The following is a 17,387-nucleotide window of genomic DNA, read 5'->3' as shown; positions in this document are numbered from 1 at the left end:
AGTAAAGTATTATACAGGGATGATTTTTTCTTTTGTATGCTGTTTACTGACCTTGAAGAGTTCGTTAAGCAGCAGTGGATACTTGAGGATCCTCTGGACTGGTTTAATAAGGAGGGCACCAAGATCAAACACCACCGTCTTCTGTCGAAGTTTGTCCAACATCTTGTTTATGTACCCCATGATGGACTCACTTTCCTCATACTGTAATTGTACACGGCATTTAAACTAGAAATCTGACCAGTCAGCAAGGGCCCCGCCGAGGGGTAGAAATATAAAAGTGCAAATTAGGGGATGAGAATTTTACTTGATTACAAAAATTTAAAAATATATAAAGAAGAATAAGGAACAGCAACTGCTAAATATCCAACAACCTTTAAATAGCATCCTTGTATTTACATAAGGTAGTAAAAAACATCATATCTATAATAACTCAATTAAATGTATATTCAAAGAAGAATGAAGCATGTGTTTTCTAAAATACCAGCCTTCAGTGAATGCAAATATCACCCAGGCTTGACCTTAACTTCAAAACAAATCCTTGCGGGGCCCTAATTAGTGCACCAGTGTTCAAAAACAGCTAACAATTTTACATGTATGAAATCACATTCAAACTACATGTAACTGGCATTAAACATCACATAATACTGTTTGGCACATGAAACATCATGTACTCAGTTTCTAGACTAAGATAAGTGAGTAACATTTGGCCTGTTTTTTTTCTACCTTCTCTAGCAGTGTGATCACTTCATCATGGTTACGGCAGTATGGAGCAAAGGCAGTTTTCATGTCTTCTGATAGCACCACAAAACACACACCTAAAAGAATGTCAAATATGTGAATAATCAATCATTTCAAAGCACAGTCCATGCTTATTTCAAATATTTAGATTTCATCACAACCCTGTTTTCCTGTATAATGCATCTTCTGTATAATAATAAAGATATTTAAACACATCAGTGAATTTTCATAGTAACAAATTCTTTGTAAAGAAACATATTGCTAAATTTTTAAAAATGTTTATTTTGACCCAATTTTTACGACAACGTTTCGTACGACATAAGTTCTAAAAACTTTGTCCTCTTTGTAATTTTTAAGGATCAATTTGGTTTGAACCTTGAGATAATACATCTAATTAGTTTACTGCTAAGGAAATTTTGAAAAGTTGTCTGACCTTTCTTTTTTTAATAATAAAAACTGGGTTATATGCAAAACTGAATGAGTTATATTTCAATAGAATATTAAAATATTTTTGACAAATCTCTCATTTAAATGATATTGCATGAAAGAGTCCTTCAATAGAATCATAACTATCATTGCTGAGGTCAATCTACATGGATACATCAGATAGTTAAATGTTTTATAAGGCTTTTCTACACTGTGTAATAAGACTATTTACCTATGACCTCCTCCTCAAAGTCTTTCCCCTGTACAGCCCCCTCCAGAGCACTCAGTAATCTCTGTGATATGTCTGCCACATCCTCAATGTTCCCCATTAACACAGACAGATCTACCTCAGGGTGCTGCCAATTTCAAGTCATACAGTATATATATGTCCATGTCATATCCAGTTACATATTTAGCTTTAACTTCTTTCATTCACCATATATTAGAAGTTACTCCCTTTAAGCCATAAATGAGACCTGCTTACATTACTGACCCTGAACAACCCCATAGCACCCCCAAAAGAAATTTCCTTTCTTTCAGTAACACTCTGCCTACCCTCTCTGCAGCAGGAGACAGGAATGTCTCTATACACAGACCCAGACTGTGTTGGAAGTCTTTCTCTGTCTGTATCAGTTCCTCTATCACCTTCCCTCGCTTTTCTCTTCGCTTCTCTCTCATCTCCTCAGCTCTCCTCTTCTCCTCCTCCCACTGTCTTTCCTCCTCCTCCTTCCTCTTCCTCTCAGCCTCTCTCTGAGCCTCTAAATCTCCCTCCTCAGGACACAGCTCCACCAGATTTTCTGTCAGAGTACATGAGTAAATTTCTTAATTATCTTAAATAATATTTGGGAGATCTTTTATGTTTTCTATGTTGTATATTCATTCAATGTGGTGTGTTTTTAAACAATTAACACTAAGAATGAAGCACTTCAAAACTTGTAAAATAGACTCTTGCTATAATTAAACATGGTTTATACTCACTCCTGAGTTCACTCAACTCAGCATTAAGACCACTAATGTTGTCTGTGTAAAACTCAATATTTTCTTTAATCTCCTCATTATCTTCACTTCCTTGTCGTGTTCTTTCTAACTCAGTCCTAGATTTCTCGCAGTTCTAAAAGAGATTTCAATGTTTTACTTCACTGTTACATACTTACTTCATCGTTGAATATCTTCAATCATTTTTCCATACAGAGCAGTGCTACTCACTTCCACATCCATTTCTAGGTCTTTAATCTTTTTTCTGAGGTCTGCCACAGCCACTGAATGAGCCTCAGCTAAAAAAAATAAACACTCAACTTAAAAACAAGGAACTTTAATTTACTTAAGTTTCTTAAGTAAACCTTACTTATGAAACTCTTAAGTTTCAAGTTATAATTTTCATGATTATCATAGCAGTCATATTCTTTAAAAAAACTAAAGGGCCATAGGCAACATACCTCACCTGAGCACTTTGGCTCAGCACATGGTCATGCCTGGAGTGGCATGATTTGAACAACCTTGAATCTGAAGATATTTTTATGATTAATCACGGCTTTAAAAGATTTTTACATTATGTTCTCCTATATATTCCTATGTAAAAATTTGATCTTCTATTGTGGCCCCATCTTATGCCTGGGAGTCATGATTTGAACATTCTTGAATCTTCACCACCTGAAGATGCTTCCATATTAAAATGACTAACCAAAGCTTTGACATTCTTGAGGAGAACATTTTTAGAGATTTTCCCTTAACAATCCTATGTATAACTTTGATTGCATGCCCATTGTGGCCCCACCCTAGCCCTGGGGGTCTCGATTTGAACAAAGTTGAATCTACACTATCTGAGGATGCCTCCATATAAGTATGACTAATACTGACTTTGCTGTCCTAGAGAAAAAGATTTTTAAAGATTTTTCTATACATTTCTATGTTTAACCTTGATCGCCACTTGTGGCCCCATCCTAACCCTGGGGTCATGATTTGAACAAACTTGAATCTACACTATGTAATGAAGCTTTCACATAAGTTTCATCTTTTCTGGCCAAGTGGTTATTGAGAAGAAGATCTATTAAAGATACCCTTAAATTTTCACCAATTATTAATTACTGTAGACTTACATTTTTCCGTGTGGGATTAATTATCTCTAGGTACATGGTCAAAAATCTTTCACGGAAATTTGTCAAAGCATACTTAAAGAGCATTTAAGACATACAATGGCAATAGAAGAAATCCGCGTAATTTTCTACCCATTGATTGAAAAACCAGAAGTCTCTGATGAGACTGTAGCTCTACTGGTTTGAACTTATAACAAAGGAAGAGAGAAGTTGGACTTGAAACTTTGCAACAGCAATAAATAGAATGATAATCCTTGGTTTAGTCTCTTTTTGTGGCAAGATTTATTGCAATCAGAATAAAACTGTAGGAGGAGTAGCCTTTTAAAAGAATTTTACAGAAATTTCGATTTTAGTAACCATGGCAACATCATCCATCAAAATAAAAAAAACAATTAAGACAATTATGTATCTTTGTGTAGTCTCCTTGTGTGCCAGGTTACATTAATATCGGAACAAACTTTAAGAGGAGTAGTGTTTTGAAAGTATTTCACAGAAATTTCTTTTTTAGTAACCATGGCAACACCGTTCATTGAAATAAAAAAATGATAAACATAACTACGTATCTCAGTGTTGTCTATTTGTGTGCCAATTTATACTGAAATTAAACCAAAACTGTAGGAAAAGTAGCATTTTGATGGTTTTTAGTAACCATGGCAACATTGTTCTTTGAAATCAAAAAACGATGAAGAGAATTATGTGCATTAGTGTTGTCTACTTGTATGTTAAGTCATATTGAAATCAGACTAAAACTGTAGGAGGAGTAGCATTTTGAAAGTATTTTATAGAAATTTCTATTTTTAGTAACCATGGCAACACCGTTCTTTGAAATCAAAAACTGACAAATAGAATAATGCATCTTAGTGTGGTTTACTTGTGTGCCAAGTTATATTCAAATCAGACCAAAACTGTAAAAGAAGTAGCGTTTTGAAAGTATTTCATAGAAATTTCTATTTTTAGTAACCATGGCAACATCGTTCATCAAAATCAAAAACTGATAAACATAATTATGTATCAAATTGTAGTCTACTTGTGTGCCAAGTTACACTGAAATCAGATTGAAACTGTAGGAGGAGTAGCATTTTTAAAGTATTTCACAGAAATTTCTAATTTTAGTAACCATGGCAACATCATTCATAGAAATCAAAAACCGATACATAGAATTATGTATCTTAGTGTAGTCTACTAGTGTGCCAAGTTACATTGAAATCAGACCAAACTGTAGGAGGAGTAGCATTTTGAAACATAGGTAATCAAAGATTACTAAGCTCACCTCGACGAATGTTATCTATAAGTAAGGCAAATCTCACAACATATTTTTTTCCTAGTTGGTGTACATCCAAGATTAATATCCATCAATATTAGATTCAGAATCCAAAGCAAGTCTGGAAGTGTCCATCTCTAGATACATCATTATCCATGCTAATTTGGTTAAAATATGGCTAAAATTCACTCGTGTGGAAAATCTAGGTCAGATCCAGAATCTGAAGCAGGTTAGTTAGTGAACATCCCTAGATGCATCATCCATGCAAGTCTGGTCCAGGTAGGGCTTACAGCTCCTCAGGAATAGACCTTCTCCAAAAAAACTTTAACCTAGTCACTCATCTGGAAAATCTAGGTCAGATCTAGCATCTGAAGCAAATATGGTAGTGTCTATCCCTAGATGTATCATCCATGCAAATTTGGTCTAGGTAGGGCTTACAGTTTCTTGGGAATGGACCTGCTCCAAAAACTTCAACCTGGTCACTCATCTGGAAAATCTAGGTCAGATCCAGCTTCCGAAACAAGTATAGTAATGTCCATCCCCAGATGCATCATCAATGCAAGTTTGGTCAAGGTAAGGCTTATAATTACTTGGGAATGGACCTGCTCCAAAAACTTCAACCTGGTCACTCATCTGGAAAATCTAGGTCAGATCTAGCATCTGAAGCAAGTGTGGTAGTGTCCGTCCCTTGATGCATCATCCATGCAAGTTTGGTCAAGGTAAGGCTTATAGTTAGGTACCTATTCCAAAAACTTTAACCTGGTCACTCATCTGGAAAATCTAGGTCAGATCCAGCATCTGAAGCAAGTGTGGTAGTGTCCATCCCCAGATGCATCATCCATGCAAGTTTGGTCCAGGTAGGACTATTAGTTCCTTGGGAATGGACCTGCTCCAAAAACTTTAACCTAGTGACCCATCTGGAAAATCCAGGTCATATCTAGCTTCCAAAGCAAGTGTGGTAGTGTCCATCCCTATATGCATCCTCCATGCAAGTTTGATCTTGGTAAGGCTTATAATTACTTGGGAATGGACCTGCTCCAAAAACTTTAACCTGGTCACTCATCTGAAAAATCTAGGTCAGATCCAGCATCCGAAGCAAGTGTGGAAGTGTCCATCCCTAGATGCATCATCCATGCAAGTTTGGTCCAGGTAGGGCTTATAGTTACTTGGGAATGGACCTGCTCCAAAAACTTTAACCTGGTCAATTACCGTAAGTTTTGGGGTATATGTCGATGGGATATATAGGTCGAAAGGCTCATTTTTAGCCATAATTTTTTAAAAATCCTTAGATAGGACGAACTCAGAAGATAAGACGAGGCTTTGTATATCGATTTTCTAGAGATTCTTACGTAGATACTACGTATCAGAACATGTAAGCCTCTTTAACGTAACCCGTGATATTAACGTATTGATAAAATAAACTGGTATTTTTATGAGTACAGCATTTTAATAGTGTTTTATACAAACATACCTAAAACTTCGTTGAATTGTGATGTAACGTATTTTCTCCAACTTGCCTGTTAAATGCCGTCGTAGTTTCACTCTGTCGTTAAACACATAAATACGGTAGTATACAACAGCTATAATTAGGGAAATCCCCGAAATCAAACAATAATTATTTCCATTTTAGAACATCGTGAACACATTCTTTTATTCCGACATTATTTACCGGGGTACAATATTAACATCGAAGACCGCCATTTTTATATTTCTTGTCCAGGGATTTGCTAAAACACGCAATTGACTATTACATATAACTGTGAGCAATTGAAATTAATCATATTATCATGCTTTAATTTTGCTTGAGATGTTGTTGTAAAAAATAAATTTAATTGAGAGTACATTCGCAATTTAACAGTCATCATGAATTTCACTGTTTTGTTTGTTCGATGATGTATTAATACCCCTGTAACGGCACGTGGATCTGTTAATCATGCCCTTCGGGTGTTTAAACCAACACAGGTGTTAACACCTTTGTGTACACAGTGTATATCCATTTATCTGTCAGACGATGAAAATTATATTAGAGGCCAATCTTTGTATAATTCAGTGTACCCCTTGGGATATAAAACAAAATAGTTATGACTAGCGGTGTATTTAGTAAATAATTTTAGGAATTTACTGGCAACAATTTATTTCACGCATTTTACATTTACTCATAAATAAATATCACAAGACAATGAAAAAATATTTAGGTATACTATTTCAATTATTCGTTACAAAGAAAAAAAGATTACAATTGCGATTGTGAAAAACTCTTCCGTATTTTAAACTTTGATACGGTTGCGGTTTTATTTTTAGTAAACGATTGCGACTTCCAACTTCACAAGATGGACACAACATTTTGTAAAATTTTAATCTACTTTGAGACATTATTTACTAGATGATATTATAAGTTTTTTGTACATCGACGGATATTTAATGGAACTTATTTTGTAAGAAATCAATGAAATAAATAATTGATTAATTCTTTGTTTATTTTTTTTTCGGGAAAATAATTTTAAAAAATACGAAAATGGCACAGATTTCCTTTAAAATTGACGTTAATTTTACTGATTTGGGGGCATTTTTCGTAAACTTGACCCTTAGATAGGACGATTCGTTAAATAGGACGACCCCAGCGGTTCTGAGAAAAAAAGTATCGTCTTATCTTCCAAAACTTACGGTATCTAGAAAATCTAAGTCAGATCCAGCATCTGAAGCAAGTGTGGTAGTGTCCATCCCCAGATGCATCATCCATGCAAGTTTGGTCCAGGTAGGGCTTATAATTCCTTGGGAATGGGACTTGCTCCTAAAACTTTAACCAAGACGCCGACACTAACGCCGATGCCAACGTCGGGGGTATAGCATAAGCTCATCTCGACTTCGTCGAGGTGAGCTAAAAATTGTTTACAGACAGATGGACAGACAGCTAGATGGACGGACGATGGACACCTTACTATCGCATAAGCTCTTCTGGTCTCTGACCAGTAGAGCTAAGAAATTGTGATCCTGCGAAATTATGAACCCATGGAAAAAGGTATGTTTACAATATTCCCCTTGAAAGAGGTCATGGCCCTTCATTTGAACAAACCTAAATCCCTTCTACCTAAGGATGCTTTGTGGCAAGTTTGGTTGAAACTGTCCCAGAGATTCTTTAGAAGAAGTCGAAAATGTGAAAAGTCAACAGACAAACACATGGATGCCAGACACCCTCCAATCAGAAAAGCTCAGGTGAGCTAAAATAAGGGTTGGATCCACACTAGTTCTCAATATCACAATTACATAGATGCATTTAAAAAATGGGTTAAAAATAATACAGTACCAAGAATACTCATATTTCACTTTAATTGCAAAAGTTTTGGATGTTTAAAGTTAACAATATTTTTCAGATAATGCACTGCTAAAAGTCCACACATTTTATGCCCATTTTTTTAAAAAAAATTTTATATGTTACTTACTTTCATTTCATATTAAATTTCATTTGCTCTGATTATACTCAACTAATCAATGTTGAACTAATTCCAAAATAAATACTGGATTAGTACGATACATTGGTGAAGAGAAAAAAAATGCAGTAAAAGTTGATATTAGAATAAGAATTAAAACAACCTCCAGATATGATTAGTTACTGAGGATCAACCCTTCAAAAAAAACCCAATAAAAAACAAAAGGAATTAAAAATTCATATACGTGTACCAAAATAAATTCAAAACAAATTAAACACGTTAAAGAGGAAAATTGTGAATTCAAGAGATAACAAGCTAGACAACAAAACAGAAATGAGACAGTCAAAACTTCCTTGTCGTTTACCATTAATTATTCTATATCTGATTTGACTAAATTCCACAAGCTCTCCACTTCACTTAATTGTTCTGAACTTTTTTTTAAACACTGGTTTAATTTGAGAATTTACTTACATGTAATGAAGGTTTGATATATTTTTATAAAAATGTCATTAAACATATTTCTGTACATTATCATCCCAATTATGCTTTCACTTTACAAGGTATTTTAAAACCTGCACAGTACATGTATACAGCAGGAATTTTAAATGTAAAATGTTACATCATGAACTATACCTCACTGGTATGAATCCTGCTTCATATAGAAAAACATCCACACAAAGTTACGCTGTACATTCCTTGTCAGCAAACTCTGTAGCAATACCCTGTTAAGATTTCTTACTGACCAATTCAGCGAGTTTATCTTTATTTATAGCAGGGTACTATATTTATCTCTAAAGCAATGTTATACATCTTCCAGATAGATAGGTATTTGGGTTTATCTGTGACCACTTCAGACAAACCAGAGTCTAGAGATTTTATATGACAGCTTAGTCCAGAATTACACACATTTTTAAATTATGCCTCTGCTTTTTGTCTTATTCTGAAATTGAACTACCCAGGACACATGCAATGCAAGATATAAATCAAAGCATTATATTTACATTTGCCATTGTGTTTCCTTAAATGACAATACTAATGAAATTGACATTCAATTTTTGATGACACAAAGTTGGGCACATTAGACTTTCTACACAAGATATTTGGAGGGTCCAGACTGTGATGTCATCACATCCTACATCTATGTAAGTGCAAAATTTTTCTTTGTATCACAAATCAAAATAGGTTTATAAATATACTTAATAAAATATCACATTTTAGAGTTTCACTGGGATATGACATGAAGTTAGTACATAATCAAATCTACTACAAAATATAAAGATAATGAACAGTAATCAAGCTTAAAAGTCAATTGAAACAATACAAATTTGGAGCAGAGGTGGGATCAGGTGCAATGGAGGAGTAAGCATCCCCTGTCGACCAGTCACACATCCACTGTGTGTTCCTTGTAATGATCAGGAAATGGAAAAAATCTGTAGCCAATTCAGTGTGAAATAATGGCCTAACAATTTAAATGAAAAATGTAGGTCAACATTCAACTAAATAACACCCACTGGAATTTGATCATGTGACCAATTTCATGTCGTATCCCAATGAAACTCTAAAAATGATACCTTATTTCTTAATTATCAAAGTACTTTCTATATTTTAAAGTAGAAAGCTCATTAGCTGTTTAGGTTTGTCAGTGACCACTTTCAACAAACCAGAGTCCAGATATTTTATGACACCTGGGTCAGGAATTTAAATCATACCTGCATCTGACATTTTGAAATTGTTCTACTCAGGACACATGTAATGAAAGTTTGTTGGCAAAGATAAAAATCAAGGCATATTATCAAATATTTACAACCTTATATTTAACATGTTTAAGTGCAACACATTTATTTGAACAGGGATTTTCAGCCAGGATGTCTTTTGAGGTATGCTGTTTTATCTTGTAGCAAATTTTCTTTCTTTAGGGAAAAATAACAATCTTATCAACATATTAACGTGTTCTTACATATCCTGGTAACAAAACAACTACACTTAAATGAGGACCTTTCATACATTGTACCAATAAAAAATATATGACCTTGTACATGCCCTAATTCAAGAGATACAGTATCTGCTTTTATGTACTTGATAAAAGTCATTACCTTTAAATGTATCCTCCAGAACAATTAGTCCCTCCTCTGGTCCCTGCTGAGCTGGCTTGGTAGATGACATCTGTGGTCTGGTTGGGGCAGGTCTGGTTGGCATTGGTCGTGTTGGTGCGGGTCTTGAGGGAATTGGACATGAAGGGGCAGGTCTGGATGGTCTTGTCCTTGGTATTTGACCATTTTGGTTCATATGATTAGGATCAGTCACTTTAACAGGAATTAAAGGAACAGTTGGAGGGGCAGATGCCAGTCTGGGGCCATTGGGGCGGGGTGGGGGGTCTTTCTTAAGGGAGGGTGTACGGTCAAACTGAAAGCTCTGTTCAAATGACCTTTGTGGAATAGGAGGAGGTTTTCTCATTGATGGGTAACTTTTTTTGGATGGAACTGGGTCCACAAAGAAAACAGAATTTCCTGTTGAGAATTTACCATGGAAATCATCATTAGCAATCATTCTTTGATGTGTAGTGTCTTGTATTGGAAAATTTACAGAGTGTCTCTTTGGATCTGTTGTTTTAATCAAATTTGAAGAACTAGAAGACTTGTTACTGACTTGATCTCTCTTAAGTATTGGCTTGGCTGGGTGAGCTGATTTATTGCCTAGTTTCTCTTTGGCATCATCAGTTTTCACATCATTTTTTGCTTTGGAAAGTTCACCTGATATTAAGTCATTTAAAGATTTTGATGTATCTACATCACCGAAAGAAAATGTAGCTCTCCTACTTTCAGTTTTCATATCTGATGCTGAACTAGACAGTTCATTTGTGGACAGAGATTTTTGTAATGTACTGTTCGATTCATCATGGCTGTGAAGAACTTGAGCAGATGATGACTTGGCCATTGAAGCCTCGCCATCTTCGGTTTCTTTTACAGGTTGTAATCTCATTTTGTTTGGCAGATTGGGTTTGGGTGAAAGGCTTGGTTTAGGCTTCATTACAGGTTTAGGGTTAATCTGAGGTTTAACTGGTAATACTGGTTTTTGTTCCAAAGTAAAATTTATGCTTTGGGTCCCACTCTTCTCTTTAATATTACTTCTGTGTATGTTTTGTTGGGATGTTTCTTGAGCTATATTGTTTTCCCTATGTTCAGTCACATGGTCACTTATTGGTACACCTGGCTTTACAAGTGAAAATGATAAATTTCTGTCATCAATCTCCGTTTTCACTTTATCAATAGGTGGTGTTACAAGTCCCTGAGGTTCAACACTCAGTTCCTCTTTATCATTAATAATTACACTCATTTTATCTTTAAGTTCATGATTTCTGTAATCAGCAGCTGGAGACTGTATAGGACTATCATCAATTATGTCAAGGAAGACAGTGGGAACCAGTCCAGACTTCCCAGAATTCTCATTTAATGCCCTCACCCACTCGGTATTTAGATATTCTAAAATCTTAACTGTATCCCCTTCTGTTACGGTAAGATCCTGGTCTGTTTCTGCAGAGAAGGAAAACAAAACAAGTGCATACTGGTCCCTGCTCTCATGTTGTTCAACTTCATCAACACTGCCATCACTGATGTTCAATCTATCTTTCATTGTTGAACAATTCTGATTCTCATTTATATCTAGATCTTTATTTTTCACCTCTTGGTCATTTTTTAATTGTTCTTCATGGTAATCTCTTGTCCTTTCTTCTTCAGAAGCATTTATTTTTGTTCTATTTATTGCCTCATTCCCAGAGAAAGCATATGGACAATCAACAATAATGGAGACAAAGCATGTGGGGAACAGTCCAATCCTCCCATCAATCTCCCCCTCTGTCCACTGGTCGTCTACATGCTGGATAAGGTACACAATCTCATTGGCATCAAAAGAAAGTTCATTGTCAGACTGTCCTTCAAACTTGTACAATGTCATGGCATATGGACTAACAGAAGAGTCCAAACTCTTTGTGTTCTCGCTGGTGTAGGCAGCACTTTGATCTGGTATTGTTAACTGTGATTGGTTATTTGGCACATTGGATGATCCTGATTGGCTATCATCAACTTCAGAAGGCTGTCCATCACTAACACTACTATAATAAGACTGATCCAGTGAGAAAGATTTCTGAATTGTGGAACTGGATTTTTTAGTGGGCTGATGATGTATTGACCCGCTACCTGGTGATGTATCTTGTATCAATTCCACACAAGAAGAAAGGAACATCCCTTTCTTACGACCGAGCTCCCCATAATACCAATCCGAATCTAGAATCTCAGTCACAGTAATGATATCACCAGTCTTAAACCCGAGTTCTTCATCAAGCTGAGCGACTGAGTCACACAGCGCCAAGGCAAACAGAGGCTCTGTTGAGTGGACACTGTGACTCCGTTCCTTGAGGGAGGGTGGGAGTTCCAGCTCCATGACATGTGTGACTGGAAAAATCCCCTTATGAGACCCCAGTTGTCCTTGCCACCAGTTGGCATCAATCTGATGTGTCCCCATGATAATAGCACCTACAATCATATTTCAACACTATGAATATATACACGATATAAGGATGGCTATTTCTGTAAAATAACATTACAACTAAACGTCTTCTATGACTCTATAAATTAAACAGATTTAGCTTGACAAAGCAGTGCAAAGAGGTTGGCAAAGTGATTTTTAAATTGATGAAGATGCTAATGTGTTTTTCAATCTGTTTTTCAATCTTGTCATATCCAGTCTATGCGAAAGACATTGGACCGTCGGACCTGACCGATGTGCAGTGCCTCTGGTCCGATGCGTCATTTTTTACACCGGACCAGAATGTCCGATGTTCTCAGCGTCCGGTTTTGAGCTCTACTATTTTGACGAGGAGTCATTCAAATGTTTGTTATAAGTAAAAAAATATCGCACAAATCCAAATACGTAAATGAATTGATTAAAACCGCATGGACCGTCTACAGTAATAAGATTTCCTTAGTTCTGCATTTTCACGTATTTCACTTTTTTACATTAGGTTTTTCGGTCTGACAAAATTTGGTTTGGTCCTGTGTGTTCATTGATTACACAGGACTGAATGTCCTGTTTGGTCCAAAAAACTTTTGCATAGACTGCATATCTTCATGTATTATCTACAAGTAGATACAGAAAAACAGAGTCACCTTACAGTGGCTTACATGCATATAATGAATACCAGCACATGCATGCTTAAAGCAAATTGATTTTCATTCCCTGAAGTTTTAAAACCTACTATAAACTTATCAGAAATAACAAATTACATTGTACATTTATAATGAATCAAAATTATTTATCCCTGGAACTTCAATATATGCATATTTTACTGTATTATTATCACTAAATTAATTATCAATGCATGTAGATTTAGATTATATGTAGAACTGATATTTAAATTTCACCTTTTCTAAACTCCAGATCTCCATCTTGCTGAGCAGGAAAGTTTTCTATAGCACCAAACAATATCTGTCCCTCCTCTACTGCGGGCAGGTTAAGAACCTCCACAAAGCTGGAGGGAAAGTTCCCCTCCTTCCCTCTTAACTGTCCGCAGTACCAGTTATCATCAATCACACTAGTCACTCTAATAATGTCACCCTTAGATAGACTTATCTCCCTTGGATGGTTCGTTTCAAAAGGATAAACAGCTCGAACATATTGTCCTGACAAATTTTCTACTCCCATCTGAAATTTTAATAGAATGCTGGTATACTGTGGCTGTAAATTCCAAATTATGGCTTAATATAAATATTTGGTAATTTTGTATTGCCTACAACTGGAATTTTTTTAACAACAACAATTTTTTCCACACTACATGATGGCTGATGTTACAACACAAATGTTTTTTTTTGGGGGGGGAGGGGGGGGGGTAATTTTTTTTTACCCAAATAGACTTTTCAAATGGTTTGCTCAAGAAATACTGCTAACATAGAAATCAAAAAGAAATTTCGACTATTATTCAACAGGAGATTTCTGGTTCACATATCATTCTTTTTTCTTGAAAGATAGTAAATCTAGCCATACATGTATATCCACTATGTTTCATACATACATCATTACATGAATCTATCATACATGTATATGAAGGATGAGTGATGAATTTATTTTTACATAATTCATTTAACATAATTTTCTTAAAGATGAAACAGTTTTTAACACTAGGATTGTACTTTTTAAACACAAAGATTGGTATGAAAGAATGTCAAATTACGTTTAGTAAAAAAATTTTGCCTTTGCTTAACTGAGAAATGAAGGCGCAAACTTGTGCACTTGATAAATTTGTTACCCGCTTATTGTTCTTAATTTTGTAGTTTTACGACGTCACAAAGACCCATTGATGTAAATAACGCATTAGATTTAGTGTATTTTTAATGTATTTTATCGAGTTAATTTTAGCCATTTTTGTGGATAGAAATGTGATTATGTTTACAGATGAGCTATCTGATTCTATAGTGTAGTCAACTCTGTTTGATATAGTAGTAAATTATAAGCACAGCTATTGAAAACAAGAGCTTTTCTTCGTAGGATGATACTGATGAATACCCCATGATTTCTCCACTCCATGATTACTTATTTTAAATTAATTCTTTAGACACAAAAATACTCTCATTCCTATTTGATACATTTATGATACATGCCAAAAGGATTTCAGAGTCTTTATTTGTTTATTTCGATTAGTTTCTAATTAACCCGCATTATTATTATACATGTATGTGTATGTTTGTCAAAGTTGTTGATTTAAAAGAAAAATCTCTACAAGCGTTTTGAAAGTAAAGAGATTATTTCAAGAACTCTCATGGAAAAGGGGAAAATACGAAAGAGAAAGAGAGAGAGAGAAAGAAAGGGGGGGCTTTATACAAATAAGTGAATATAGATGCTGTCAAATAATTTACAATTGAATAAATTTCTAATACAAGAATATTGTTGATTTGTTTTCTGATTAAAAAATTTAAGCCATGATGCTACCAATGTACAATAGCACGTGGCGCATAAGTAAAGCTGAATTTGATTGATCCAGTGTTTGAAAGTGAAACTAGGTACTAGTAAAAAAATGATTTCATTAAAAGAATTTAATCTATTTATGGAAAATGAATTGAATCTGTTGCTCTTTCCCTTTCTCTCTGTCACTCGTTTTCTTTCTCTCAATCGATCTCTCTTCTCTCTCTCTTTTGATCGCTCGAAGTGTCAACTTTTAAGGACAGAAAAAACTACTAAAATCTTGCAAATATATAAATGGCATTTTAAAAATCAAATATATACTGGCTTGTTTGAACATTGTACAATTATACAAGGTTCTAGCCATGACTGTGATATTTCTTAAAACTACGGTGCAAAATGACATGATCGTTTGTGTACATATAAGTATAATACACAGCATTGAACAGCCACTGGGTCTTACTGATGTCATATGTAAGGGGAGGTAAGCCGTGTTAGTTGAAGTTCATTTTCGTTATGAAATAATTTTGATTGACTCTGCTGCTGCTTCCTTACATTAAAAATCCAAAAATATAATATCAGGCTTATTAAAGTAGCTCAGATGAACTCATTTCCATAAACAACTCAAAATGCATGGGAGACTGTTTTGTACGACCTTTAAACATCATTACAATTCCAAGAGATTTCTCAAAAATTGGGATCCAGGTGTTTAAGCTTTAGATTGAGTTCATGTGCAATTTTCTGTCAAGAGTATAAGTAAAAAAAATTGTCTTCTGGGAGGAATTTTTTCATTTTTGCATACACATAATGTTCTGCTCTTATCCAAGCAAAAAATAAATAAATAAATAAAAAAAAAATAAATAAATAAAACTCAAACTCTATACCAATGCTGTACGTGTTGCGATACTAATTAATGTATAATAATCACTTTTGTTAACTTGCTTCTTCAGTTTTTCAGTGAATACATGTATGTATTTTCTGTGATTTTTAAGCAATGTGTAGGAGGGGTGTGCACTGTTCTATACATGTACATGCATAGGATACATAATGACAATCATTTTTAATAGGCCAGATATGCTAACACATCAATTTTTTTTATTATCTGATTTAATAATTCATCATGTCTTTTATCTATGTAATTATGATGACTATAACAGGTTGCAAATAATCACTTGCCCACTAGCAAATGCTATTAATTTTGTCTGTGGGTGACCAATTCTTGAGGATGTACAAGTACATGATGTGGTGAGTACGAATTTTATCAGAACTTTTCCAGAACCTGTCCATCCTTTGATTTTACAATTAAATGCACTTTCATTTTCTTGATTTCCTACCAACTAATTGTTTTCTAACCCAAACTGCCTTAATGTTATGACTTTGTGAGGTCTCAAAATGAAGGAAAACATAAAATTTCATGCAATATCATTCATAAATCATTCATGGTGTCAAAATAATCAGGACAATGAAAGACTATGGAGAGCAAAGTATACTTCCCAGATATTATAATGCTAAAAGATCGATTTTTTCTTCTTTTTTTTAAGGAATTGAATGGAAATTTGGGTCCCAAAATATCAATGTAACGTTAGGTTAGTTAAACTTTTAAAGTTGGGGCCCACATGGCCCTTAAGGTTTCAAGTGTTATTTGCAACCCTGCCATAACAAAACACTGACTTGTGTGTTTAATAGTCATTACTTGCGTAGACTTTTTCTACACATACTCCATAATAAAATGGGTATATGTTACCCAACTTTCCATAATCTGCTTTAGCTTAGTGATGATAAACAGCATCGTTGCCATATTTATAATATTTGTCATTAACGTTACACATTCATCAGCATCAGGATATTGAAAAATACCGATGTAATGGACGAGAACGATAAAAGTTCCCTGTTAAATGTCTAAAATCATTGAATAGGTTGCTCAAATTGATTTTTTATACCTCTAATATCAGGACCCTAAACTACGCTGCAATGACAGGAACTCGCACTTCTCCACAGCCACCATGTTGATAAAACGCCATCTGTAAATAAATATTTAAAGGGGCATAATCTGTCTTATCAGCAAAATATTTTTGTGGTCTATCGCCGCATATCTATGAACAGTAACTAATTAAAATTTTATTTATATCTCTTCTATGACATTATTCTCAACTTAAAAAAAAAAAATCAAAAACACTTATTTATAACATTAATTTAAGCAATAAGTTTTATGTTATGACTTGTTAAATTCTAGGCATATGATATCCGGGGGTGGGGATGGGGGAAGGGAGGACACCCTACCCCAACCCCCCCCCCCCCCCAAAATTACTGTTTTATTTTCAATAAAGTATGAAAGCGTTCATTGAATATCCAGTTATCCCCTTTATTTCTAGTCCTTTTGGGTTGCTTTTAATTTCCTTTTGGGTTCCTTTTCGGTCCTTTTGGGTAAATCACAGGAGTTCGCAATTTTATCAATAAAGTCAATAAAAATCACTCGATTGACCAAGCCATGAG

The 17,387-nt window shown here is 34.8% G+C and overlaps 1 protein-coding gene across 1 annotated transcript in view; it reads right to left on the bottom strand.

Moving 5' to 3' along the window:
* LOC133175724 (dynamin-binding protein-like) overlaps positions 1-16,912 on the bottom strand; it is a 52,696-nt gene extending 35,784 nt beyond the window's left edge. The window contains exons 1-9 of the mRNA XM_061310831.1: positions 16,835-16,912; positions 13,364-13,643; positions 10,040-12,475; positions 2,371-2,438; positions 2,143-2,275; positions 1,720-1,961; positions 1,397-1,520; positions 724-815; positions 52-201 (exon numbers count right to left, since the gene is read on the bottom strand). Of these exons, the coding sequence (XP_061166815.1) occupies positions 52-201; positions 724-815; positions 1,397-1,520; positions 1,720-1,961; positions 2,143-2,275; positions 2,371-2,438; positions 10,040-12,475; positions 13,364-13,643 (3,525 nt within the window). The 5' untranslated portion in view covers positions 16,835-16,912. The remainder of the gene's footprint in view (positions 1-51; positions 202-723; positions 816-1,396; positions 1,521-1,719; positions 1,962-2,142; positions 2,276-2,370; positions 2,439-10,039; positions 12,476-13,363; positions 13,644-16,834) is intronic.
* Positions 16,913-17,387: the final 475 nt, after the last annotated feature.

This window comes from Saccostrea echinata, unplaced genomic scaffold (assembly GCF_033153115.1).
Source record: "Saccostrea echinata isolate AGI-Se365-2 ecotype Australia unplaced genomic scaffold, CSIRO_AGI_Sech_v1 ptg000064l, whole genome shotgun sequence".
NCBI lineage: Eukaryota > Metazoa > Mollusca > Bivalvia > Ostreida > Ostreidae > Saccostrea > Saccostrea echinata.
The sequence above is the reverse complement of the archived record's forward strand: the minus strand, read 5'-3'. Positions and strand labels throughout refer to the sequence as shown.